Here is a 27,083-nt window from a genome sequence, read left to right on the forward strand (position 1 = left end):
CATTGAGCGTATATTATATTTTTTTTAATAAAAACTGAAGACTTCAACTTTTTAATATTAAAAATACTCGTCAAAAAACATTTTTTTAAAAGTTTTATAATTTTTACTCAAAACTAAAAGTCGCTGAACAAACAAAAAATGTCCAAACGTGCGCTAAAGCTTCATAGTGACGTAACAATATCAAATATTATACTTCAGCCAAAAACACAGTAGAATAAAGCAATAAAAATATTAGGCTTCTTACGATCAATTTTAAGTTTAACATTGAGAAGACAAATTTTGAAAACCTTAGAATTAGGTTTTAATATATGCACTTGATGTAAAGTGTCTTTTCACTTAAAATTAAAATAAAACTCTGCAATCATGAAAGACAAAATTATGATAATATATGATTTTAATTAAAGCACTTCAAGTAAAGTACAAAAGCTCTCTAAACGAAAATTTCGACGTTTGTGAGCTAAATAGTGATGTAACAACATCAAACATTATCATTTAGCCGATATCATGCTAGAACAACTAATTTTTTATTTCTTTTATTTAACTAGAGAAGCCTAATTTTATATCAAATATAATAATTGAAACCCTAAAATAGAGTTCATCATTTAATAAAGAAGCTAAAAGCATTTTTTAGTAACTAAAACAAACTATTTAGCTTTATTTTAAATAAAAAATGATACTTCGAGTTTTATTAATAACTTTTTATATAAACAACGTTACTGATACTACATTATAAGTTCTAAAAGGAATAATAAAGGTTCTCACCTTCTATAGATACATGGAAACAAGCTGTTGAGATTATTTGACGTATTCAAAATATAAAACAATGCCGAACTCTTCAGTTACGAATTAGACCTAAGAAATGTAATACAGTTAAAGATACTATAAATGTAAAATTGATAAAATTACTAATGTTTTGTATATTGAACGAAAGAGTTGAACAAGTTTTGTTTAAAGACGTGGTTTACGAAGCAACATTTCGGTTATCAAGTCGTGCACAACATGCATTTACAATCTGTTGTTAGTTAATAAAAGTTACTTTTTTGGTTCAAATTTATGTATTGATTGATAATTTTTTAAATTTATACTGAAGTCTTGAGCAAGACAATTATGTTTTAAATTTTATTGTAGTTTAAACAGTTAAACTATGGACTAATTAGAAGAAATAATGAAAATATGTGGAGACTACGCCTACGGGCGGTCTTGAACCCAAATATTCTTTTTATTACTTTTTAAAGTAACCGTTACGCTAAGCCGCCACACAATTAAACATGAATTGTTTCATTATTGTTCCATTAGCTTACTTTAATTTTTAATAAAAAAATAATTTAAGTTTATTTATACAAAAATAAAACGGTCTTTATTGTTATGTACTGTATTTGGACAAACTATTTTAAACTAATTTTTATTTGCGTTACTTTTTCAATTATAAAATATTTTTAAAATTAATACTTAAATCACAAAATCTAAACAAGTAAAACAATTAAACTGTTGATCACAGGTTTATATTTAATGCATATTTTTACCTCTTATGGAAAGCTGTATAAACAAAAAAAACTTTTTTGTATTGTAGTTAAACTAGCAACCCGTATAAAATTTAATTCATTCTAAAACTACAGATCTATAAAGTAATTTAACATATCAAAATACAAGTTAATAATCGAAAAAGTATTCTAAAAACAACTTTTAACTAATGATAGTTACTTTGTTGCTTGTAAAATTTAGGCTTTTACAAAAACTTAAGATTATTGTTGCAAAACCAATAAAAATGCTATAGTTCCAACAATTCAGCACTTTTATTGAATTAAATAATAAAATTTAATTCATATTAACTAAACATAAAAAAAAAAATAAAATGCTTGTGTTCAAACCCAACCGTAGGCGCGGTCTTTAAATACTTTTTTAATAATTATTTCTTATAATCAGTTCATAGTTTAGTTGTTCATAATAAACTAAATTTTTAATACTTTTACCTGAATCCAATTAAAAGTACTTTTTAAGCTTAGTTAAAAAAAATCTCTATCCTCTATACTTTTATAAAAGTACTTTTTACACAGAATTTATTAAACTATATGCTGAAAGAAACAAACATTTTTATATTTATGAGTACAAAAAACTTTAATTTCCAATTTGCAGTTTCAGCTATAAAGTTTAAGCTTTTTTAATACATTTAATTGTTATTGTGAATTTAAGTAAGTGGAAAATTAAAAAGAAATGTTTCATGAAATTCATTCATTAATTTTATAAAACACTAAAACTTGTTGTATATAAGTAAATTGTAAAGCAATTATATTTTCATCATTAATAGTTAGTTTAAATAAACGTGTTTAAACCACAAAAACCATTTATAATTGCATTTAACTGGTTTTAAAACAATTTTTAACCTTTAGAGACATAAAAAGTGTTCTAGATATTTATTAAGTCTTTTAGTATTGTTAATTTTAGAATTCGATTCTAAAATATGATCGAAGAGAAACTTTAGTTAATGTTTTATTATAGTTTAGTCTAACGCTTATAAACAACTTAAATGAATCGAAATATTAAAACATTAGCTGCTTTAAATACTAAGAAGCTTACTTGTACAGTGCATGTAAAGTTTTTTATTAAGTGATGAGCATATATAAATAACAAGAAAGATTAATCGGTTTTTAGTAAAACTTTTATCTTAATTAAAACTATTATTATGTAAACAATAATATTAAAGTACAGACCTCTGTTTTTTTAATTGTTTGACAAAGTCTGATTTTTTTTTACCCTAACCAGTCACAAAATAAAATAGTAAAAATAAATATATCATTTAAAAATGTCTTTAGTCAGTAAGTTGTGTAGTGTTTTATTTTTAACACATAATATTATACAGTCTAATTCTTTAAAATTATTTTTAGGCAACAATTTAAGTTTATTGTTCCTTCTTATTAGTTGGCGTAAAGGTGAATTTTGCTATCAATTTTAATCTAAAAATAAATAACTTAAGAAAAAATATATAATTAAGTTTAAAAAAATTCAATTAAGCTAACATGCTATAATAAAATAGAAAGATTTTAAAATCTTGGATTGTTGTTTAATCTTCATTTTAACTTTTTGCAGTACTTTATTGCATGATTTTGTTTTTTTTCTTTAATTTATTGTTTGTAGTTAAATATTTTCAAAATAAGACTACACTGAAATAAGTTGATAAACAAAAATTGAAAATAAATCTAACACAAAAGAATACTATCAAACTTATCTAAAATATAACTTGATAAAGCCATGTAGAGACAGCGCCTACGGTTGGCTTTGAAACATATTTCATGTAGGTTGCTTCATTTTCATGTATTTCTAATTGAACAACAAGAACCTTAATGTCCTGAATTAACCCTTTTGCTAAGCTACCACACATTCAGAAAAAAACTCTTTGAAAAGATTAAAGCTTGTAAGGTTGCACCATAGAATTACTAATTAGTACTTAAATTAGTGTAAAGAGTTTTTATGAAAAACTTTTTTGTATAAAAATAAATTTAACTACATGATACTTTTTGCATACATTTTAATACTAATAACAGTTGTTAAATGTATTTTAACACAAATGTTTCACATATTACTTTTAATAAGTTTTCCACCATATGTAGTAAAATTTCTTACTTAAATTGTTTAACAACATAAAAGCATAGTATGGTTTAAACTAATTTTATTTACTTAAATTAAAAAAAGTTTCTTGTACACGTATAAATTTAGTTGTGTATAGCCCAAAGTTTCGAAAATAGTTTTTCTTAAACTAAAATAGATTTAATAAAAATTTAGAAATCTGTTAAAAAACAATTATTAACTTTGTAAAGTAGCATACTAGTTTTTTTTACTATATTAACTACTACATGTGTGTTTACAATAACGTGATTTTCTTATACAATAAACATACTTTTTTTTTAAATAAGACAAGTTTACTTTCTTTTTAAAGTGTATAAAAACCTTATTTGAATACTTAAACACTAAATACGTATAAAAGATCATGTAAAACTAAACTAATTTTTGATAAATAATACAACAATTTATATCTAAACTTATGGAGACAATATCTACGGTTGGGTTTGAACATGGAAGGCTTTCTTTACTAAGCATTAATATTATGCTCCTGATGTAACCGTTAAGATAAGCTTAAGTTATAAGGTAAAAATAGCCTTTTCATACTAATTAAATTGCATAAGTAGTGCACATTGTTGTCAATCTCAACTAATTTACTTTAAATAGTTAAAAAGAATATTTCTGATTAATTGTTGATATAAAAGACACTAGTTAAAATAAGTTTTATAGATTTTTAAGTAGTTTGTATTACATTTATATATTAATATAGTAGTTTATAGATTTTAAACTTCATTATAAAGTTTTATAACAAAAGTTGTCATTAAAAGAATGGAAATTTCGAAAATTAATAAAAAGTAGCTGAACTGGTATCTCCATCACTCTCAAATAACTTTTTATTTGTTGTATTTTTTAATTTTTGAAAAATTTTTTAATGAAATTATTTTTTTTTAATTTGAGTGTTTGAACTTTTTTAGTAGTTTATTATTTCATTTCAAATAAAAATTACTTTTTTTTTTTAAGTAAAATAATGGGATGTTATTGTTTGTGTTGATACACCAGTTCAGGAACGTAGCTAACTCAAAAAAGTTACAAATCTGCAAAAATCAAAACATCTAAAATTGACGCGTGATAACGTCCTAGCGGGAAAACAGCAATTTAAAATACCTCTAATTTTATTGAATTTGATATGAAAATATGCAGTTATGTTGATACTTCAAAAATGGAATGTTTAAGTAAGGGTGATAACTATATACAAGGCAATTTATTTTGCTCCACACCCCTTAGACTTTTATTTTGCTTTGCTTTATGTGTTGCCACTTGTGTAAACACATAAAACTTTCATTGAAAATAAGTATAAGAAAATCACAATTTAACTCAAAAATATTTATATTGTTTTAAAGTCAAACATTTAAGGTAGTCAATAGAAACAAGATTAAATTATGCAAAATTTTGTAACACAAAATTGCATGATTTTGATTTTTGTAGCTGCAGTTTCCATTAGAATCAATTTTGCAATGTAGGTTTTTAACAAAACAAAGCTTTAACGCGCTAAATGTTACAATTTTAATGTATTTAATTCGTTTAGTTTTTACGACACTAAAAATGCTAAAGAGTATATATCAGGGGCGTAGCGTAGGGAGGGACACTGGTGCATGCGTGCCACCCAAAAAAAAAAAAAGAAAAATGTAAAAAAAGGAATGTAATATTTTTATCCCTTATAGTTTATTTTTTCTGCTTAATTTGCCTTTTTTCAACTATGTTTATCTAGTATTCAAAAAGTTAAACGAAATTTTGAATACCAATTAGTTACAAGTTGGGAAAGTACATGTTATTACTCAATATACTGATTTGGTGCGTAATTGCAAATGCGCACCGATGTTGATGAAAAACTCCATAAGGAAAAGTTTTATAAGTTCATTAACTTCATAAGAATTTAGACTCAAAAAGAAGTAATTTGCAAAGCTTAACTTGTAAAGATCAAAGGCCTACAACTACTGCATGAGAAAAGTACAAGCTACTAAAATTATAAACGTTTGTACTAATGTAGAAGAAAAATAAAACTTTGTTCACACTATATGTATTTTATTACGTTCTTTGTAAAACGTCGATCTTGTTTTTTGGTACTTTAAAAAAGTTGTAAAAGCATTTAGAAATGCTGTATGAAGAAAAATTAAATATTAATTATAAAATTTTTATAAGTTAAAAACAGATTTGTTCAATTTTTTTGCGTAACCCTTATAAAGTTTCAATCATTAAGTTTAAGGCGCTTATTGTTAGTTTGGGTCTTATATAGCTATTCTTCTTCAAAAAGTGTTGTAGATTTCTCATTATTACAGTTTAAAGTGTACATTTAACTTATTTAAACAATTAACTTATATGGCTTAAATTATACAGCAAGTTGTAAAAACGAAAAATAACTTTTAAATAAACACATTAGTTGTTTGCATCTATTGAAAACGTTTAATATAATTATGTTGTGCTTAAAACTAATCCATAAAAACTTTGAACAGTATGATACCTTATAGCTAAGCAACAAAGTTTTGAATTTTTGTAAAGTTTTACTTGTCATGTAAGGTCTAAGTTTCTTTTTTTTTTTTGATACATTTTAGAGCAAATCTAAATAAGTACTTAAATTTGTTTTTTTACAATTTATAATCCAATTTATTTGTTAAAAGATGTGACTATTAGCAAACTAGCTTTGGTAATGCATTATAGTAAAATGTATAAATTTTGTCAAAACTTTTAGGAATAAAATGTTTGAACAGAATTACATTTTATACATAACCAATGATTAATAACACCTATAAGTTGCAATTAAATTTAATACCTACATTTTATTGTAGTTCTTCTCAAATTTTAAGTATATATTTTATATTTTAATATATACATAAATATTACTAGTTTAGTTTTAAATAAATATTACTTACATTTAGGTAACGAACCGTTGACTTATTAAAATATGTCCAAGTAAAATTTATATACAAAATGTGTCCAATGCATAAACATAAAATACAGCTACAAATTAAAAAATTGAAATTTTTAGAACATGTAAAAAATAAAATTTACAAACTCAATTGATTTTATCATGTAAAGTAGTAGTTTTGTTACAAAAGGTAAATGAAAAATTCAACATGTAAAATGTTTAAAATAAAAAAAGTAAGGCAGAATTTTATATAAATACACAGTATTTAAAACCATTATGTATAAAAGGAATGATAGTTAGTTTAGAGAAGTAAACAAAGAATTTAAAAGATACAAATCATCATGTAAAAACCACATGTGTAACAAAATTGAATAAAAAATAAGTTTTTACGAAACTTATTATTTTAAAACAATATATTTATAGCATAAAACAAAGTAACTTTTTTAAAACACTAAACTATTTCATATCTAAAAACAAAAATATATTCAATAATTGCATTTTCTTTTTAATTCATTAAATAGTTTAGTTTTTTTGTTAGTACTGATTCTAAAATCATTGTTTTTCAATATCACTGAAAAATCATTGTTTTTAAAAATTCTAAGCTTATAAAAATCATACAACAAGCTAAAAATTGCATGAAAATTGCTAAAAATTGCATTTATAATTGAATGAAACAGAATATTTCTATGAAAAAAAACTATCGTGAATTATTTTCATAAAAATACTGTTTTAAGTGAATTAGCTCTCTAAAGTAATATAATTTGTTGTTATGTTTTCAGTTTAATTACGTACCAGAATATATGCCAAAAAGTTTTAAGCTTGAAGAAGTAATTTTGAACTGTTATCTAGGATAATGATAATGGTATTTTATGTAAAATTACTAAGTATTGAAATATTTAAGAAAGAATTAAAGATCTTTTGTCATCTCCACAATGATCAGAATGCACTGCATCCGCGTCAAACACCTGAAAATATAATTGATTTAATAAAATATTTACTCAAAAAATTAAGATAGTTGAAAAGATTGGTCTATATCAAATAAATAACGAACTACGTCTGCATCAAATAGATAAAATATTTTATCAAAATTTGTACAAATATTAGCTATAAAAAACAAATTACTTTTTTTAAATAAGTTATTTTTTCTAAGTAGTTAATATTAGAACTATCAACTTAAAAAAAACAGTAAAAATAAGCAATACAAGTTTTTTTTTTTTTGAGTGACTACAATGTACAGAGTCAAATATCTAAAAAGTACAAATATAAATATTTAATGCCTGTTACTGGTAGTACTTAGTAGAGTTTAAAACAGTGTCAATATTTAAAAGTAATTAGTTCGTTAGTTGGAAAAGTTAAAAAGTATGTATACAAAGTTAAACATAAACTATATATTTTTTATATAAAATTTGATAATAAAACAAATGTACCAAAAGTAAATTAGTGAAAACATTATACCTTACTTACACTGACTTTTAAGCTTAAATATGCTTTTATAAAACTAATTGGCGTTCTTAAACTATATAAGTTTTATAAATTAAAAAGTTTAGTTTTAACAATTTAAGAAACATACTTATTTATGATTACTACTAATCTACAGTAATTTAAAACTTACCAACTAAGACTAAAGCAGAACATAATATAAATAAATACTAAATCATACTACTTATTGAGAATTTGTTTAAGAATATTATTTATTTTACTTTACAATTAAAACCACACAAAAGATAAGCTAATCTTTAAATAAATTCAATTGTATTTGTTTAAATGACAGTAAATTATTGTTCTTTAGAAAAATTATAATTCTTAACAGCAAAATAAAGCTGTAAAAAATCTATTATTTCTTAAAACTTAACTTTATAAAGCGAAGATACAAGCTTAGCTTTTTATATCAAAATGTTAAATTCTATTTAATAGTTTTAAACATTAGCTTATTCAAATTTTTTAGACTAATTTGCAAAGTATAAAAACACATAACAAAACTATTGTATAATTTATTGTGTGATGTATTAGTGATGTTAATTTATTTTAGTGAATTTAGAAATGCAAAAGCATAAATTTAGTTTTGGTATTCCCTACTATGTTTTGTTATGTTTTATGTATTTACAGTAGTTGTGTTGTACAAAATCTTAACACAAAATTAAATTGAACAATGAAATGGGAAAACCACATGGAAGTAAACTAGATTATAAAACATAGCAGGGAATACCAAAACTAAATTTATGCTCTTGCATTTCTAAATTAACTAAAAGTTAATAAGTATTAAGTATTTATTAATAAAATGGTTTATAAAAAATAGTTAAACAACTTTTAATGTTATAGTTAAAAGGAATTAATTGTTCTTTTGTGGATCTCCATCACTAATATTTAAAAGCAGACGGTATAGGTTTTTTTCCTTAAAATAGCTATAACTAAATTAAAATCAAAAGTATACTTAGCAAAAACAAAATGACTATGTACAATAAAAAAAAAATCAAATTTACAAATACTACTATTTTAATACATTTCTACTCTATGAAATAACAATACATAGTTAGAAACCTGATAACACAACTTCAACCTACTATGTTTTTATCAAAATAGATTAATTTATTTCTATTTTTGAAAAAGTATTGTTCCAATTAAAATAAAAGTACCCGATTAAATTTTCATTATTTAAAATAAATAGTTTCCTTCATTTGATACTTTAACAAATTTTACTTAATCATATATTTAAGCATTTATACTTTTATTTTTTCGCATCAGTTAAGTTCTTCATTTCTAAAGTTTTCTAAACCTCTATTTTTTAAGTGCCCTAGAATTGAAAAAAAACAATCTAGCCTTAAAAATACTTCTCTAAGCATAGTTTACTGAATTAGCTTGCTTTTCTATTATTTATTTGATAATACTAACTCTATACATTTTAGCTTATTGACACAAAATACCAATAAAATTAATTAAAAATAGTATAGCAAAAATTAACTACTGAAATAACTCATAATATTTAATTTATGTTAAACAATATACTTAAGTATGAATAATTTGCATTATAAAATATTAGCAGCTCATAGGAGTCAGAATTACTAAGTATCGAACTTGCCTACATAAGAAATCTCAAACTGAACTGTATGCAGTTGTACAGTAAATCAAGACATTTTTTAGCGAATGATGACAAAAAATGTATATATTTAAACAACAGTATCAAACATGTATTTATATATACAGCTTTAAAATACAATACAAGCTGTTTCAATGTTACTAAACGCTTTCTTCAGCAACGGTTTGTTCTTATTTTTTATATTTATACTGAACTTATTCTTAGGTTTCTATGGAATAAACCCTTGCTTAAGAAAGCGTGTAGAAACATTGAAACAGCTGTAAAAGGAAAAAGTTTGTTCTATATAATAAACACCTACCAAAAGTAAAAAAAACCTTTTTGCCAATCTATGGACTTCACAAAGCATAAGTATATATGCGTGTTTATTGAAATTAAAAAAAGCTTAATACAATTACCTTAAATAAAGATGGCTTAATTACTCAAAGTATCTTAGCAACCCCAAACAAACCCGTATGCAGTTATTGAGAAAATGCAAATACCCCCTGACGTACCTATTATTTAACCAATAACAAAAATATATAACTAATATATGTAAACTCATACTGACCCGTATGCAGTTGTTGAGAAAGTGGAGGCACCTCCTCACGTAATCCTCCTTGTGCTCGATCATGTGACTGACGTGCTGTGACGTCACAAAGTCGTGTTTGCGTACCGTCACCGAGCCGTTCAGCTTCCGCGACTTCCACATGTCGATGATGTCACTAGAGGGGGTTATCGTGTCGCCGCTGCTGTAGAGGAAGAGGTGGGGCCACGAGTGGTAGAAGTTGCCCTGCATGTACTGTGAAACAAATAAGTTCTGTGTTAGGGGATTTTATTATAACACGTGATTTTATGCATTATAGTTTAAGGCATACACTGGGCAATGTATTGCAATACACTGGGCAATACAAGGTCACGAATGGTAGAAGTTTCCCTGCATGTACTGTGGAAAAAAAAAACTATAAGATTATTCTATACATTTTATGAAACAAGTTAGTTCTATATTAGGGGATTTTATTATAACACGTGATTTTATGCATTATAGTTTAAGTTAACAGCAACATACTGGGCAATACAAGTGGAGGCCACGAGTGGTAGAAGTTGCCTTACATGCACTGTGGAAAAAAAATATATTACATTATTTCATATTTATTTATAAATATTTATTTATTTTTCATAATTTATTATTGAAAAATAAGCTAGTTTTGTGTTAGGGGAATTTATTAACACATGATTTCATGCATTTTAGTTTAAGTTAACAGCAATATACCGGGTAATACAAGTAGAGGCCACGAATGGTAGAAGTTTCCCTGCATGTACTGTTAGGTAGGATAAAATAATGTGTTTTATGTTGTGTTGTATAATATTATGTTATCTGGAATAATAAATACAGCAACGTTAGTATTAATAGGTGAGGCCATGAAAGGTAGAAGTTTTTATGGGATTTCATGTATAGTTTAAGCAATATATTTGAAATACAGGTGAGACCACGAATGGTAGAAGTTTCCCTACATGAACTGAGGAAAAAAGACTTAAATTTATTTTTAATATTTACTTATTTTATGATAAATACAATTTATAATTAACAATAAGTCCTAATAATATGATGAGTCCTAATAAGGACGAAACCGGTCGTAGGATTGTCTCGGATGCTGTTGTTGTTGATCTTGCGATAAAGTTCATTGTTTATAATTAACAATGAAATGTTATTTTGATCTGCAGAATTGAGATAATTATTTTTAATGGTTTTTTTTACAATTTTTTACTATGAAAACAGGGTAATACAATGGTTTGTAAATTTATATTTTTCGACTTTTTGAATTACAAACTACTTAAAATTCATATATGTTTTACATTTGCATTTTACAATGCATTGCAAAGATTAAACCGCAAAACGTCAAGGCATTACACAAACCTACTAATTTGAATGGTGGAAAACTTTTGTGAACTTTTGTATTCTTTGTACAAAATAACAAAACATTTAACATTAAAACTTTAAAAATGCTCATATGGTTTCAAACTTAAATTTTTATAGTAAACTTATATTTTTGTTTAGACAGATGTATAGGACATATGTTTATTGAAACATCACTACAAAAAGGTCTCAAAGGATTTATTATAAATTAATGAAAATAAAGGAAATGTGTATTGCTAAATCATAATGAAAACACGAACGTTTACAGGATTTTAATGAAAATATACAATGTGTGGTATCAATAGAAAGTATAATTAACTGTGATAAAAAGAATTTAAGCTAGGTCACAATAAATTTACTATTTTAATGGACAACATTTCAATAAAAAGATTCATGAGTTTTTACATCTATAACGGGTATGGTAGATAACAGTTTATTTTTAATTCATTTTAATTATTTTCAGACTAACAACAACAACCAGCTGTATTTCAAACAGACAAACTATTTAAAATTTAAATCATCAATAGATTTAACTTTTTAACAAAAACTTTCATGAACTGTTTAAGTATTATATTGTACGTATATATTTTAAAGTTATAAATAATTAAATTTGTACTAAGCTGTAAAAAAAGTGTTTTTACTATAAAAACATAAATTTTAATAGACATATTTACGTATAAGCATATTCTTCAGTTTCTAAATTAAGTTTGTAAAGTAATAAATAAGGTATACAAAAATAAACTACATTATAAAAAGAATCTCCAAAAAATTATATAGTTAAAAATATGAACTTTAAAAACGTTCATATACAGACTTATTTTTGCAAAACACTAGCTATGTTTTAAATAGCAATTCAACATTTCAATTAAAAACATTTACTAATAAATACAATCATCTAACAATAAATTTTATAAAATCTCACCTCATACACGGGTTTGTTCTTGCACAATCCCAATTTTCTCCTCATACCGAAGTATATATGCACGCATACAAACACCAGTACTCCCAATATACTGTACAGCAAACCAGCGGATGAAGCCATGATCGTTTTGAAGCCTCCTTTCAGTGTGGGCTTACCAGGGCAACTGTCAGCTATCAACCCCACCATGTTAATGTCTGATACCTGAGATATTTATAATTATTCTAAAATATTACAATTATTAAAATGAAATTAATGAATATATGTATATATTAATGTTTATTTTTAAATTATATACAGTTTCTAGGGCGACTATCCCCTTTATATCTACCATATTTATGTCTATTACCTAAATAATTTTTTATTAATTAATTCATTAGTACTAATCAGTGACTTATCTAAAGTTTTATTATTTATATTTATATAATTTCCCGGGTAACTATAATAGTATTAATTTCTGCTAACTGACTTTGCTGAAATCGGATACCTGAAATATAATTAATAAAATTTATTTACATGTAAGTTTAAGAGGCGAAGTTTATAAAGCTGTTTCTGTAGAAATGTATTGATTAGTAATTATATTTTTTATTACTACAACTTAAATTTTAACTAAAAAATTTTTAAATCATAACACATTTGTTATTCGTAACATCTATTTGAATTGTTCCAAAAGGTGAAAACGCCACCTTACTTTGGGAAGTACTGATGACATAGTTTGTTTATTTGTATTAGTAATTTAACGTTTTTATGCTATAAAAAGTAAGTTGAAGTATAGACTTTACTAGTAGTTGCAGTACTATCGACTCAGCTGGACGCACTTATAAAATAACATACATAAAAATAGAAGCAAGTATGGCATAAAAATAAAATACAAACAAGAGAATGAAATCAGTAATGAAAGTTTAAACTGGGCCACCTACAATGTATGCACGTACTTATGAGTCATATCTTATTTCAAATTCTTTTTTGTCACAGTGCAGCGAAAAAATTTTGCACGACTATTGCAGATGTATTCTATTGAGTGAATTCAATATTTAATACGCTTTCAACATATTTGCAAGCTTATTTTTTTATTTGCAGTTCATGCATAAATCCCACAACAGTTATAAAAAACAACAGAGCTCAAAAGTTCAAAACTACCAATTATACTCTATACCAGGGTTTCCCAAAGTGGGCCAAGTGGCCCCCTAGGGGACCATGAGCAGTAAAGGAGCCACAGGGGGGCCATAACTTGAAACTTACACTAGATATTCTTGAGTTGCAGATGAAGAGCAAAAAAAAAAAAAAAGTCTCATGTGTATTTTATCGTAGTTTATGAGTAATCTATATGTTGAAGGGGGCCATTACTTTTTCAAACTCTTTAAAGGGGGCCATTAGCAAAAAAGTTTGGGAAACCCTGCTTTATACTCTCTTATACAGTTTAGTTTCATAGTATAAATCGACTATCGGTCATTTCAATACAAGACTCCTAATACTCTAATAACAAAATAGAAGAATAACCATAACACATGTCACCAAGCTGATTGCTGAATATTATTTCTAATTGAAAAACTTAAAAAGTTATTCTAAAACTATAACTTTTACAAGTGGTCACTTATGCATGTGTTCTATGCATTCTGTCTTAACTTTAAACTTTTATTTATTACAATTTTTTTTATATAATCTTAGATTCAAAGTTGTCAGGGTTGCCACTCGTTTTTTCAAAATTTTTTCCAGGTTTTTCAAATTTCTTCCAGGTTTTTCAAATTTCTTCCAGGTTTTTAAAAGTACACATTTTTAGATCTATTTTTAATTTAAAGTTAAATTTAAGGTAAGAAACTGTGTTAAATAGTATAAAAAGATTTAAAACGTACTGTAAAGCTACTTAAAACGTGTTTTTTAATAAAAAAATTTTTGGTGATGACAACATTTTTTTATCAATATGATAAATTTTTTGAGTCAAACTGAAATTTTACTACTGAACATGTTAAAATTATTAAAAATTCCAGGTTTTTCCAGGTTTTTTGTTCAAAATTCCAGGTTTTTCAAAGTTTTTTTCAAAATTTCTTAAATTCCAGGTTTTTCCAGGATTCCAGGTAAATTGGCAAACCTGAGTTGTGCAGCTGTTGACAAAAGTACCATAATAGTAAAATATTTCTTTTTTATCTTATATTACCTTTTTTATTCATACATGAACATTTTACTTCAAAATATATGTTTACACATGTAAATTTCTGTGGGATAAGTAAACAATGATACTGTTTTTTAGAATAAGTTTACAATCGAACACTATCAATTACGAGATTAATTTGACTTAAGCTAGCGTATATTTTTAAACAAATCAAATATTTTGATAAAGATGAAATTGTACTATTTAACCAACAGAAAAAAATACAGATTTACCATACAAATAATAAAACAGCTTAATTAATAATAGTAAATGTCTAATTATGATATGAGTATTGTGTTACAAAATTATTTTTTCACATAAAATAAACTTTTTTTAACCTCAACATTGTTAGTTTTTTGTTAGCATAACACATATTCTCTATACGACACAAAAGCTTTTACAAATAAAAGCTAAACAATTAAGCACAAATGAATCATTTTATTGCAAATAAGGTCAAACAAAAACTCATTGACTAAAACTCGGTACAAATAAATTTTGAAACAAAATTTTGTGTTTTTTTGATACAGTCAAAAAACTACTTTCTTTTTATGCTTGTTTTTTATTTACACAATATCGATAATTAAATACATTAAAAAGTTCAAACAAATATAAATACTAATTTTATCATGACCTGTACAATGATTTTTTTTTTCAGTTAATTTTTATATAAAATAATTGATAGAGCTTTCGATTAGTTTATATATAATAATTTATTGCTTTTAAAACTGTATTTTAATTAATCTTATCATTATCATATCAAAACGTTTTGAAGACATAATTCATATCACTTTTTAAAATCAAAACAGAGTTGTGATTTTAAGAATTCAACACAGTTAGTTTTTAAATTATTGATTTTGATAAGTTTTTAAAATTATTTACATAGTTAGTTCTATACAAAGATTTATATATGTATATGTAATCTTTATTATTATGGGTAATTTATATCAATATAATACTTTATTATAATTCTTTAAATATCATTAATTTCTTTAAAAAACACAATTCATATTTTACAGAATTTAACAGTGTAAATTTTAAATTCATTTCGAGTAATAAACTTTTCAGCTTAAAAACAGCAAGCTGTATTAACTTTTATAAAGACAATTTAATCATGAATTTCAAAATATTCAACAGTATTAACAAAGCAAGGAAAAAATCAGTAATCAATAAAAATACGGTTTAAAGTTAACTCGTTATTTGTTTTTAAATCTCTGATAAATTTACCTTTTTTTAATAACGTCAAAAGTTCTAAAATGTCGTGTTAGTTTATTAAGCAATACTTCTGTACGGCTCAGTATTTAAATATTTGATAAAAACAAGCTATAGGTAGTTTATTAACACAAAACATTTTGTTAAAAGAACCATACAACAAATAAACTTAAGAACACTTAAAAATTAGTGCGACTAATTTTATAAACAAGACTGGCAATTTTTTTGACATTTAATGCTGTTTATTTATGCAACAAAGTATAATATAAAGTCATAAAGATTATAAGTATATAAATACATTTTACTAATACTCTAAACGTAACTTTTTGAGTTACTATGCAAAATCTAGATAATGAGTAACATATATTTAAAGTTAGTAATTTTAACTGCGAGTAATTTCTAAAATTATCTGCTAAATAAAGTTGTTATATAAAGTGACAAAATATGTATTAATTAAGAAAATATAATATTGATTTTTATAGAAATACTATTTGAACTCCTTTCAACTTAAGCTATTGATGACTAACTAATTTGTATTATATAACGTAATTTAATACACATTTAATATAAAATTTTTGGTAGTAAATTATATAAAAGTAAAAAATACATTTGTATACTTTTCAAATGCAATAAATTCTAGCTTAAAGTTTTATAAAAACTACAATTTCCTTTAAATTATGTGCTAAATACATTTTGATTTAAATAATTATGATATTTATTTTGTCAAAAACAAATGTTTAATTTTAGAAATACTTATATTTATGTTAGCACGTATACTTTTTTTTTAATTTTTCAAAGCCATTTTGCTACAAAACACATGATTTACAAAAACACGTACTTTTTCATAAAATAATAGCGTATGTTAAAGTTTAAACATTTTTATTTATTTTTTTAATATAAATTATCACACTAAAATAACTGACTTTAATATATTTAATTATTTTTATGATAACTAATTAGGCATAGTTTTTATAGAAGATTAAAATAAAACATCTATCTTAAAAGCAAAATTGTATAGAACAACAAAAACTAGCAAAAATTTGATAAGCAGTTAAAAAAATATAATTTAGTAAAGTATTGTACTTTATAAATATTTTTTTTATATTTAATAGAACAACTAGAATAAAAATGTTTAGAAATACATGTATTCTAAAAATTACAATGTTGAAATAAACATTGATTGTAACATAAAAGACTTAAAATTTAATTAAACTTTAAGCTTATAAAAGTATATAAAATTTAAATTTTTTTAATTTTTTTTAAAACTAATTAAAAGTAATTAAATTTTAGAAATCTTCAAATTTAGTTTGCAAGTTTCAAAAATAAATGTTTTTATAAACAAATTCAACCCATGATTAAAAACCATGTAGAAGAATAATTTAATAAAAATACATAAATAAAAGTGTGAAAAAATCTTAACTAAAAAATTTTTTGTTGAACTAAAGTAAACATATCTAATAGTATGCTATCATTAAAAAAAACATTTTATATAGATTTATACAAAAATCAAATGTTGGAACAATTTTTATATCATTTATTCAAACCTTTTCATAAGGTTGATATAAAGTATTTAACACAGTACAATATACATCTAATACTTCTTTTTTTAAACTTTTTTTAATATTTTTCAAGCACTTACAACAATATAGCTGTAAGAACTTTAGTGTCATTAAAAATTTATGGAAATTCAAAATTTATATTAAACGTTTTGACACTTTTACAAAAAGATAAATCTTATTTGAATAAAATGCCCGAAGGATGTTTATATGTGCAAACTTGTATTTGCATTAAAATGTTGAATCTTTAACAGCACTCCTTAATAATAAATAACAGAATGCTGTTCATGCTATAAGGTTAAACTTTTCAAGTCATGTCAAGTAAGTAGACTAAACATTCAAAAAAAATATTATATTCTAACCCATTTATAAACGAGAAAATGTTGCAATTTTTTAACAAAACTATTTTTCATTTACTGTAAAATATATTTTGTACTTTCAAAACTAGAAAAATTCAAAATTTGATTATGTTTGTTGATATGAGAGTTAAACTTTATAAAGTCTAAAACAGTTTCAGTAATACATATTGTCTAGACTTACAAAAGTAAAAAAAGTATTTGTATGATTTATTTCAACTTAAACTTTACATTGACGTTTCAAGTCTTTAAATTACTTTACAATTCGAAAATAATTTAATTAATGTTAATCTTATAAAATATTAAGTACAACTTGCATGGTTGTTAATAACTTTTTGAAAACTTTTTACAAACTTTCCGACTTTCTTTCACAGTTTTAAAAAACAAGTTTATTGGTCCATAAAATAAAACTTAAGTTAAAAAAGCTTTTTCAAATACTATAAATACATTGAAAAGATACTGTAAAGCTACTCTAAATATGTATTTTAATTTAAAAAATTAATGATACAAAAACTATAGTATCTATATGATATATTTTTCATATCTAATTGAAATTTTGTTACTTTTCATGAAATTTTTTTTTCAATTCTAGGTTTTTATAGATTTTCTAAAATAACATAAAAAAAACATAACATAAAAATATTGGCCAGATATCTGTAAACCCAGTAATTTATAATAAAAAAATAACATAGAAAATATCAGCTAGGTATCTGTAAACCAAATAACTTACAAAAAACAAACTAATAAGGAAAATATCAGCAAGGTTTCTGTAAACTCAATATTTATAATAAACAAACTAACATAGAAAATATCAGCAAGGTATCTGTAAACCCAGTAACCCCCATTGCTGAAACAATGCACCAGTATGGGGTGCTGCTTCAAATCGTAATCGTTCAAAAGTTGAAATAGTTTCTCAGCGGCGTCTTGCAGTAGCTGTGAGTCTGATGAGTCTGTTTGCAGAAATATATGATATTAAAAATAAACCGTTCATAAACTTATATTACTACTGCTTGAATTACAGAACATTTAACATTTAGTACTTTAAATCTTATTAGAGATCTATTTTAATCTATTTATTTATTATAAATCTTATTTTAATTAGATCTGTTAAATAATTACTATAGTTTCCCAGCTATATCTTGTAATAACTGAGAGTCTGATTAGCCTGTTTGCAGAAGTATAACAAATTATGAATCTAAAGACAGAAAAAAAATTAACTAATCAAGATTTTACTTTGCAACTGAGATTGCTTGAAAGAGCTTTTTTTAACTTTTTTTTCTTAATTTTGCTTTTCGCAATAAATCTATTTAATTTTAAAGATAAATATATGTTACACTTACTTGAGTTGTGACATATTTAAATAATTGAATTTATCTTCAAAACTGATATTATTTTCACATTAAGTTAACACTTTCAAGTCTTTTAAGCAATATGTTAAACTTTTTATTGATAGCTATATTAAATTTAACCCTTTTAGTACCCTTTTTAAATTACCTTAGTTTACAAAATACTTTAAACTATTTATTGAAAAATAAAATATTTTTAGTAAGCATTCAACAGATGAAACAGTACAATATACAACGACCAATTAATCAAATTATATCTAATCGGATTCTACAGCATTAATAGTACTAGTTTAATAAATTATACAGTTTATTGTATACTAGAAACAACATATTTAAATTTTTACTACGCCATAATTTTTCTAATATCTTTGATAATTTGAATTTGTTGATTTGGTCAGTTATTGTCTGTAACTACATTTTTATGTCACAAAAGTATACAATCTTTTTTTAATAAACGATTCTTGAAAAACATACTTAAACATGTAACTGAAAAGCAATAAATGAGAATTGGTTCATTAATCTAAAGTAAGTGGCATTACAACAATCGGATTAAGTTCAAAGAAAATTGGGACAAACTTCAGTAAACTGTCTAACATCACAATAAACGGATTAACTCCAGTTGTTTCGGCAAATAAAAAGTGCAAATTTAACTTCAAAAGTGCAGTGTAAGCATCAAACATCAAAAGCCTTTTGAAGTTAAATTTTACAACATTTCTCATATGAACTTTCAAGCAAAATTGGTTTTTGTATAAGTAGCAATGCGTGGGGTGGTGTTTAGAAGCAAAGTGTTTCAAAAAACATTTTATTCATTTAAGTATTAGCATTTAAATATTACAAGTTTCAATGTAAACAAAAGTAAAATCAAAGGTGTAATTGACGACCCCACACATTAAAACTTATTAGTCAATATTTACCTATCTTACAAATTTGAACAAATAACTATTAATATTGATTTGAATTTAATAAAAATGTTTATATATGTTGAAACTAGTTGAAAATATTTTTTATCAAGAAGTAACTACTCAAAAGTTTAAACAAATAAAAGTTAGAGAAAGTTTACTTACTAATCAAATTATTACAAACAAAGGAATTGTACTAAAATTATCTTTTATAGTAAAATTTAAGACTAATCATTTTATGGTTTACTTAGTACACTAATTGAATATTTTTTATGATTCTTTTAAAAGTTGGCTTGTCAAAATAATCTTTGAAAGAAGTTGATTTCACAAACCTTTTGACTTACTATACCCTGGTTTACACTTTAATGTAACATATTAAATTATTTGTATTAAACGAATATAGTTTATAAGTTTAAAATCTTATCAAAGTAAACACTTGTAGTCTCGTAATAAATATATGATGAGTAATTTTATACTACACTTTAAAACTATCTGCTTAAATGTTTTCAAGTGAAAATGTAAAAAACTGCTGTGGTTTTCAACTACTTTATATTACAACAATAGGTTAAAAACATATTGTCAACAATATGCATTGATAACACAAAAACTAGAATTAGACTAAGTTAGTTAACCCTATATAAATACATAGTTTCAAACTTAAATTATTTATCTGAAACGTCAAGTTAAAAATTCAGAGGTTATATAATAATCAAATTAAAACAAAAAATTGATTTCTTCTAATTAAAACTATACTTTATTTTCTTTTAAGAGCTTTTGAAAAATTCTTATTTAACATCTAGAGTTTTCTATAGTTTTTGAGCAATTCCTTATATAATAATAGAAACCTTTAGAAATATTATAAATAAATAAGATTTTGTATTATTTTTTAGTAATGAAACTGTTCTAAAAGTTAAGTTTCAATTATACTAAAAGTTACAATAAAAGCTTCTTAAACATTTAAGGTAAACTTCTTTAAAAATGTAGAAAAAGTTAGATTCTTGTAATCTTTTTTACAATTCTAAGAAAACGCTTCACAGAACTTTATCCTTTAAACATTTACCTTTATTGGAAAAGTTTTAGAAGACTGACTATGTTACAAAAACTAATTGAACTTTTTAAATAAGACAAAAATTGTCTTTTAACATATGATTTATGAGAACAATAAAACCAAACGTTACTTGTAAAAATTAATAAAAAAGTGTCTGTATAAGGGTAAACAGCTGTGCATACAATATTATAAAATAATACAAGTAAATAAACCAGGGCAAAACATAATTAATTTTAAAATTTAACCAAACTATAAAGATTTTAATGAATAAATCTCATACCTTGTAAAATATGGTCTGTAGCGGGGTGTGTGTACCTTATGGTAATGCAGCCATCTTCCTCATATATTTTGCTGTATTTGGAAAGTATTTTGTCCTGGCAACCAACCCAACCTAGTAGGAAGACAACTGGTTCCTGCTCGTTTGTGCTCTGTGCTGTAAAAAATTGAAATTATAAGTAAAATATAATTCAACAGATGCTTCATTGCCAACCTAACTTAAAACTGTGGTATAAATAACAAAAAAGTAATACTGTGTTCAAGATTTTTTATTATGATCAAGCAAAAAAAACTAAATCCTGCTTCTGCTCATTTGTGCTATTTAAGTTAAAAACTAAAATTATAAAAACAGATACTTTACTTATTGGCTAAAATAGCTGGCCGTGAAGTTTAGATTTTGAAGTGTAAAAGAATATGAAATTTGTATAAAAATAAAGAACAAAAAAAAACATTTTATAAAACAGTTGTCTTTTTTAATAGTATAGCCTGCCATAATTGTTGTAGAACTGCTTACGTTTTTTTTTTTTAATTTGTGCATTCAACTGTTAGCCTACAAAAGTATTCTAGAATAATTTTTACACAGCTGTATTTCTTTTAGAATTTTGTAATAAAGTGACAATGCTTTAAAATTTGGTTTTGTTTTAGTTTTAAAAGTTAACATATTTTAATTCTACTTTTTTATTTCTTCAGTCAAATGGGTAGGAGACCTATAAGTGGCTGTTTGTTAATACTGTGGAGTTATAAAAAACAATGTTATTAATTATCTATATATAAAGAAATTTTTTTAGCAAATTGTTATTTATTATTTACTTATAAAGCGCATTTAACTTTATTGTGATTTGATAAAAAATGTGGTGGAACTTCGTTTTAAAGAACTGTACTTGTAAATTGTCCTAATGTTCTGTGCTGTAAATTTTAGTTTAAAATGCTGATGTTGTAAAAATTCAGCTGTTAAGTTCAATATACCAATATCTTGTTACTGTGTGTCCTATAATCATTTCAAGGTTTGTATAAAAAAGGACAGAGATAAAATTTGTTAATAGTAAAAAGCTTTCTGCATTTACAACCACTCTGTGATGCCATGACTTTGTTATCACTATTTTATTACTATATATAAAAAACAACTTTTTGTTTCAAAACTTAAAACATACAAAAGAGTTCTATTCAATTTTTTAATGTTACCAAAGTATGATACAGACAACATAATCCTTAAAAGAAGCATTGAATTGAAGACTGCAATCATGTAAAACAAACATACTTTGAAATTTTAATGTTTTGTAGTTAGTAAAATTATAAATTAAACTTGTTGCTGAACAACTTTTTTTAAAATGTCGTAAATTTTTTTTTGTATATTAAGCTTTATATGCTTCTTTATCTTAGCTAAAATTAAACTGAACATAACCAGAAAAAAGAATTTAAAGGTAATATTGAAAACTCACATTGAACTGTTGGAAAAGTGATGTTGTACTCTATGTCATTTGAAGGTTTCTTTTTCCAATTTGAAAACATTTTATTTAATTGAAACTACAATTGCTGTAAACATTTAAATGTAAAAGTTGAATCTTAGATATTTTAAACAAAAATAGTTTTCGAAATATCAATCATACTAAGATACACTAAAAAAATAAATTTTCATGACCATTAAAATTCACATTTTCTTTCTGCTCTTTCTACAAAAGCATCTGTAAAATACAATATATAACTCAATAATAAACAAGAACAGAGAAGTGGTAATATACCACTGTAAACAAGATGAACAAGATTGGCACATTTTATTATATTATAGTTTTAATAATGTACATATATTGTAGTGTTGCAAAAAACATTATACTTTTTTGTATAATTATAAAAACAGATAACTGATCATTGACACATCCACAAAAACTCATTCCAGGGTGTCTGCATGACCTAAAGAGGTTGAATGTCACCATTTATTAGTAGCAGATATTAAGAATCAAAAAAGAGAAAAGCAGCTTATAAAAAACTTAAGAAGAAAAACTAATTGTATAATAATGAAACCATTTTATTTACTTATATAATTATACTTTATTACTTTTATTTAATATTTGATAGCATATATATTTTATCTATCATTTTGTTGTATGCATCACTGTGCATTATTCTATATTTTTAATGCACTGTATTATATAATTGTAATTGTAATAATTTTTAATTGTATTATATAATTGTAATTGATTTAATACTTGGGCAGCATTCCAGCTGATGGAGGTTTTTTTATTATTATAAATTTGTAAAATAATAGTACTTTCAATACCAGCTATAATTTTTATTATATGCAGCTGTAATTAGATAAAAAATTATTATTTTGTTCAAGAGTGAGTGGCTGATTTGTATCCTAACTTTATTTTATATCTTATAAAATGAATTATTAATTTTACAAGCCTTAGTCAGTCTTACATCATATACATTGGGTTTAAGTTTAGACTTAAAATCTTTACTACATTTTGTTTTAGTTTGTTTTCTCATTTGCATACTAAATGCTGTTTTATTATTTTTAGGTTAAAATTACAATTTTTTCAAAGAAAGTGTGCTCCAATTAGTTTGTTAAACTGTTTCACGTTTTAAAGAGGCTAGTAACATATTATAACAGCTAAATATTTGTCATTTATGCTGTTTAATATTAGGGTGCTTATTTTTTTGGCTAATTTTGATTTTCTAATTTGAAAAAAATTTGTGTTTGGGAATTAACAAAAACGCTCTCTGCAAAATTTTGAATGGTTACAAAAAACTTTCACATTGACTAAATCTATTTGAAAAAAAAACCACCGAAGCGAAATGTATGGGATCCAAAAAAGCAAGCTTGGAGTTTTAAGCTGAAAATTATTTAACATGTGGCTAATTATTGCACAAACACATTGTGAACAACTAAAAACGATTTAAAGAAAGTTTTATGGTAGCATTTCTTGCTTAAAAAACTGGAAATTCAAGAAAACTTAAAAAAATCGAAAAAAAGTTACATAACAAATCAAGAAATTCCTCAATCAAACTTTTATTTTAATTTTAAAGTCTATCAGTGCCTTCTTTGAGAGAAGTTATATTGATTAGAATTTTAAAAGTTAAAGAAGTCAATTTTAAAGAAAATTTTATAATTATTAAAGGTGGCTCACTGGTTTTATAAATTTTTTTTCAGGTTTTATGATTTTATGAGTTTTTAAAATTTACTAAATATTTTTGTAAAACTAAATAGTTTTGTTAGGCATACTTTTATCTTAAATGTGCAACAGCTGATTGTGAGGTTACACTGGTGGCAGTGACCACACCAGTGACCATTGATGTATTTTTTGTTGCAGCGCCTGCAAATACTTTCTTGATGATTTGAGCTTCGTGACTTTTCACCATTTTGTGGTTTTGAGTGTTGAAATTTTAAGGGCATAGGGGGGGGGGTAAACACCCTTTTTTGGTTTTTGATCTTATTTTATATAGTTTTTACTAAGCTACAAGATGCTTTTTACAGAATTAAAAAATTCAAAATAACTTTTGAGATATAGCCGGTCAAAGTCGGAGGCAACAATAGGATCCTTATGGGAGGCGCAAATTAAAACGGCAAATAACTAGAAATCACTAAAAATCTATCTCCTCCTACGTTTTTTGAGATAACTACCTCAAATTTTCAGGAAATGTTCCTTGCAGTATTTAGAAAATTCTGTCAGAAGGAATTTAAAAAAAAATATCAAAAAAAAAATTTATAATAAAAAAACAAAAAAAAACTGTTTTTTTTGTTTATTTTTTATATAATTTTTTTATTTTTAATTTTTTTAAAAATTCCTTCTGACAGAATTTTCTAAATATATCAAGGAACACTTCCTGAAAATTTGAGGTAGTTATCTCAAAAAACATAGGAGAAGATAGATTTTTAGTGAAATAGTCTATTTTTGCAGTTTTAGTTTGCGCCTCCCATAAGGAACCTATTGTCGGCTCCAACTTTGACTGGCTATATCTCAAAAATTATTTTGAATTTTTTAAATCTGTAAAAAGCATCTTGTAGCTTAGTAAAAACTATATAAAATAAGATAAAAAACCAAAAAAGTGTGTTTACCCCCCCCCCCCTATGCCCTTAACCTTGTAAGTGTTTGCCAAATAGCTGTCACCAACGGACGTTTTTCCAGCTAAATGGATTGCTTTTATTTTAAAGTTAGTGTAATGCGGATTTTAAAGAGCAGATAGAATTACAGGTTATGACAACTTGCTTGCTTGACCTTCAAAATCATTGATTGTTGTAGAAGGAAGAACCTGATTTTCTTCCACCATAAAAAATTCTCCAAGCTTATAAAAGTAGAAGCTTTTTTGTCCATGTTTGGTATTAAATTTCAGGCAAGAAAGAAAGAAAAATGTGAACGCTCACAACTATGGTCAATTGATTGGTGTGAAGAAATCTCTTTCGGTCATTAAGCCCCACACCATACACTTAATAAATTTTTTAAGCAGTTTTAATAAAAACAATAAAAAAAGAAACTTAAAAGCAATGAAAATCAATATTATAATTAATTGAGTTTTTTTCTTCTTTTAAAAGTATTTTAATTCAAACTAACTCCAAACAGAATTATTAATTTACCAATTTCTGCCAATAATGACTATGGAAATTATAGTCTACCATGGGCACCACACTGTCTTCTCCCTTCCATTTCAATTTTTACAATCATGTACGTTCACATTTTTCTTGCTGCTCTACAAAAAACTGTATCAAGTAGTATAAAAGTGTTCAAAAGATACTGCATAATGATGATAGATAATTAAAGGTAGCTTATAAAAATTTAATTTTTTGTATACATTAGATTTTTAGAACCTTATTCAAATTTCATTATATAAATTTAATTATTTTTAGATGCATTCATTTTAAAGGTTGGAATAAAAGTGTTTATAGTATAAAAATAGAAAAGAAAATTTTAAATTTTGAAAATATGTTCTGTTATGAGTTAAGAGTTTTTATGCACAAACTTAAACGAGATACTTCGCAGGTTAACTTTAAGCCCTACTTAAGTAACAAAATTCACAATCATTCGACAATATTTTCAAAAACAAATTGTTATATCCCTTGAGTAAATGGTCTTTATAGTTCTAAAACCATATCTTATTTTGTATGTAAAGAATGGGAGGAAATTCCAAGAAACCTAAAAAATCATAGCTACCTTGAAGCTTTACAATCTAGACTAAAATTATATTTTACTTAAAAATCAATCAGATAGAAGTTAAACTTAATTTTTTCTATATTTTTCAACAACTGAGATAAATTTTTGATATTGGGATATTTTTAATCTATTTCTGGGTTGATTGATGGTAATTTGACTGTGTAAGGGCAGAGATGGCTTGGTTTTGATTTTTTAAATTTGGGATTTAGTACTATTGTTTTGTTTCCATTGACAATGTGGCTAAACATTTGAAGATTTGTTTAATCTTTAATTTACTTAACTTAATTCTTATATCAATTCATGAGTTAGATAAATAGAGCTTTTTATACAGAGGTACAATATTATATTTGACTATCTTTAATAATTTAAAATTGTTATACTTGTTATATTATTAATATTATTATTTAAAAAAGAAATACAGCTGATGAGTCCACTATACAAGTAATAACAGTTTTAAAGCTTGTACAATATTAATTGATAGCATATTTATTTATTTTTGTGATTTTTTGACTAATATAATCTTTTTCTTACCCTTGATCCATTATCGAGTTTACTCTATAAGTTAAGTTTTACTTTTTAACTTGTATTTATGTAAAATTTACTAGATATTTGTTAAGTTTTCTTCAAAGTCAATTAGTTAATTAAAAAGTATGATTCTTTTACGTAGATATTTACCTTGCCTCAACTTTTTACATCAAATATAGTTATGAGA

General features: G+C 24.4%; 1 protein-coding gene across 1 annotated transcript; it reads right to left on the bottom strand.

The window, feature by feature from the left end:
- Positions 1-7,138: 7,138 nt before the first annotated feature.
- Positions 7,139-22,759, bottom strand: LOC145831610 (transmembrane protein 53-like). The gene is made up of 6 exons (XM_082938916.1): positions 22,664-22,759; positions 21,229-21,381; positions 18,457-18,605; positions 12,389-12,589; positions 10,120-10,350; positions 7,139-7,443 (listed from the first exon to the last, which is right to left on the bottom strand). The coding sequence occupies exons 1-6, from the start codon at positions 22,731-22,733 to the stop codon at positions 7,375-7,377; spliced, it is 873 nt and encodes a 290-aa protein (XP_082795042.1). The 5' UTR covers positions 22,734-22,759; the 3' UTR covers positions 7,139-7,374.
- Between the last annotated feature and the right edge of the window lie 4,324 nt (positions 22,760-27,083).

This window comes from Thalia democratica, chromosome 3 (assembly GCF_965202585.1).
Source record: "Thalia democratica chromosome 3, ktThaDemo2.hap1.1, whole genome shotgun sequence".
Classification (NCBI taxonomy): domain Eukaryota; kingdom Metazoa; phylum Chordata; class Thaliacea; order Salpida; family Salpidae; genus Thalia; species Thalia democratica.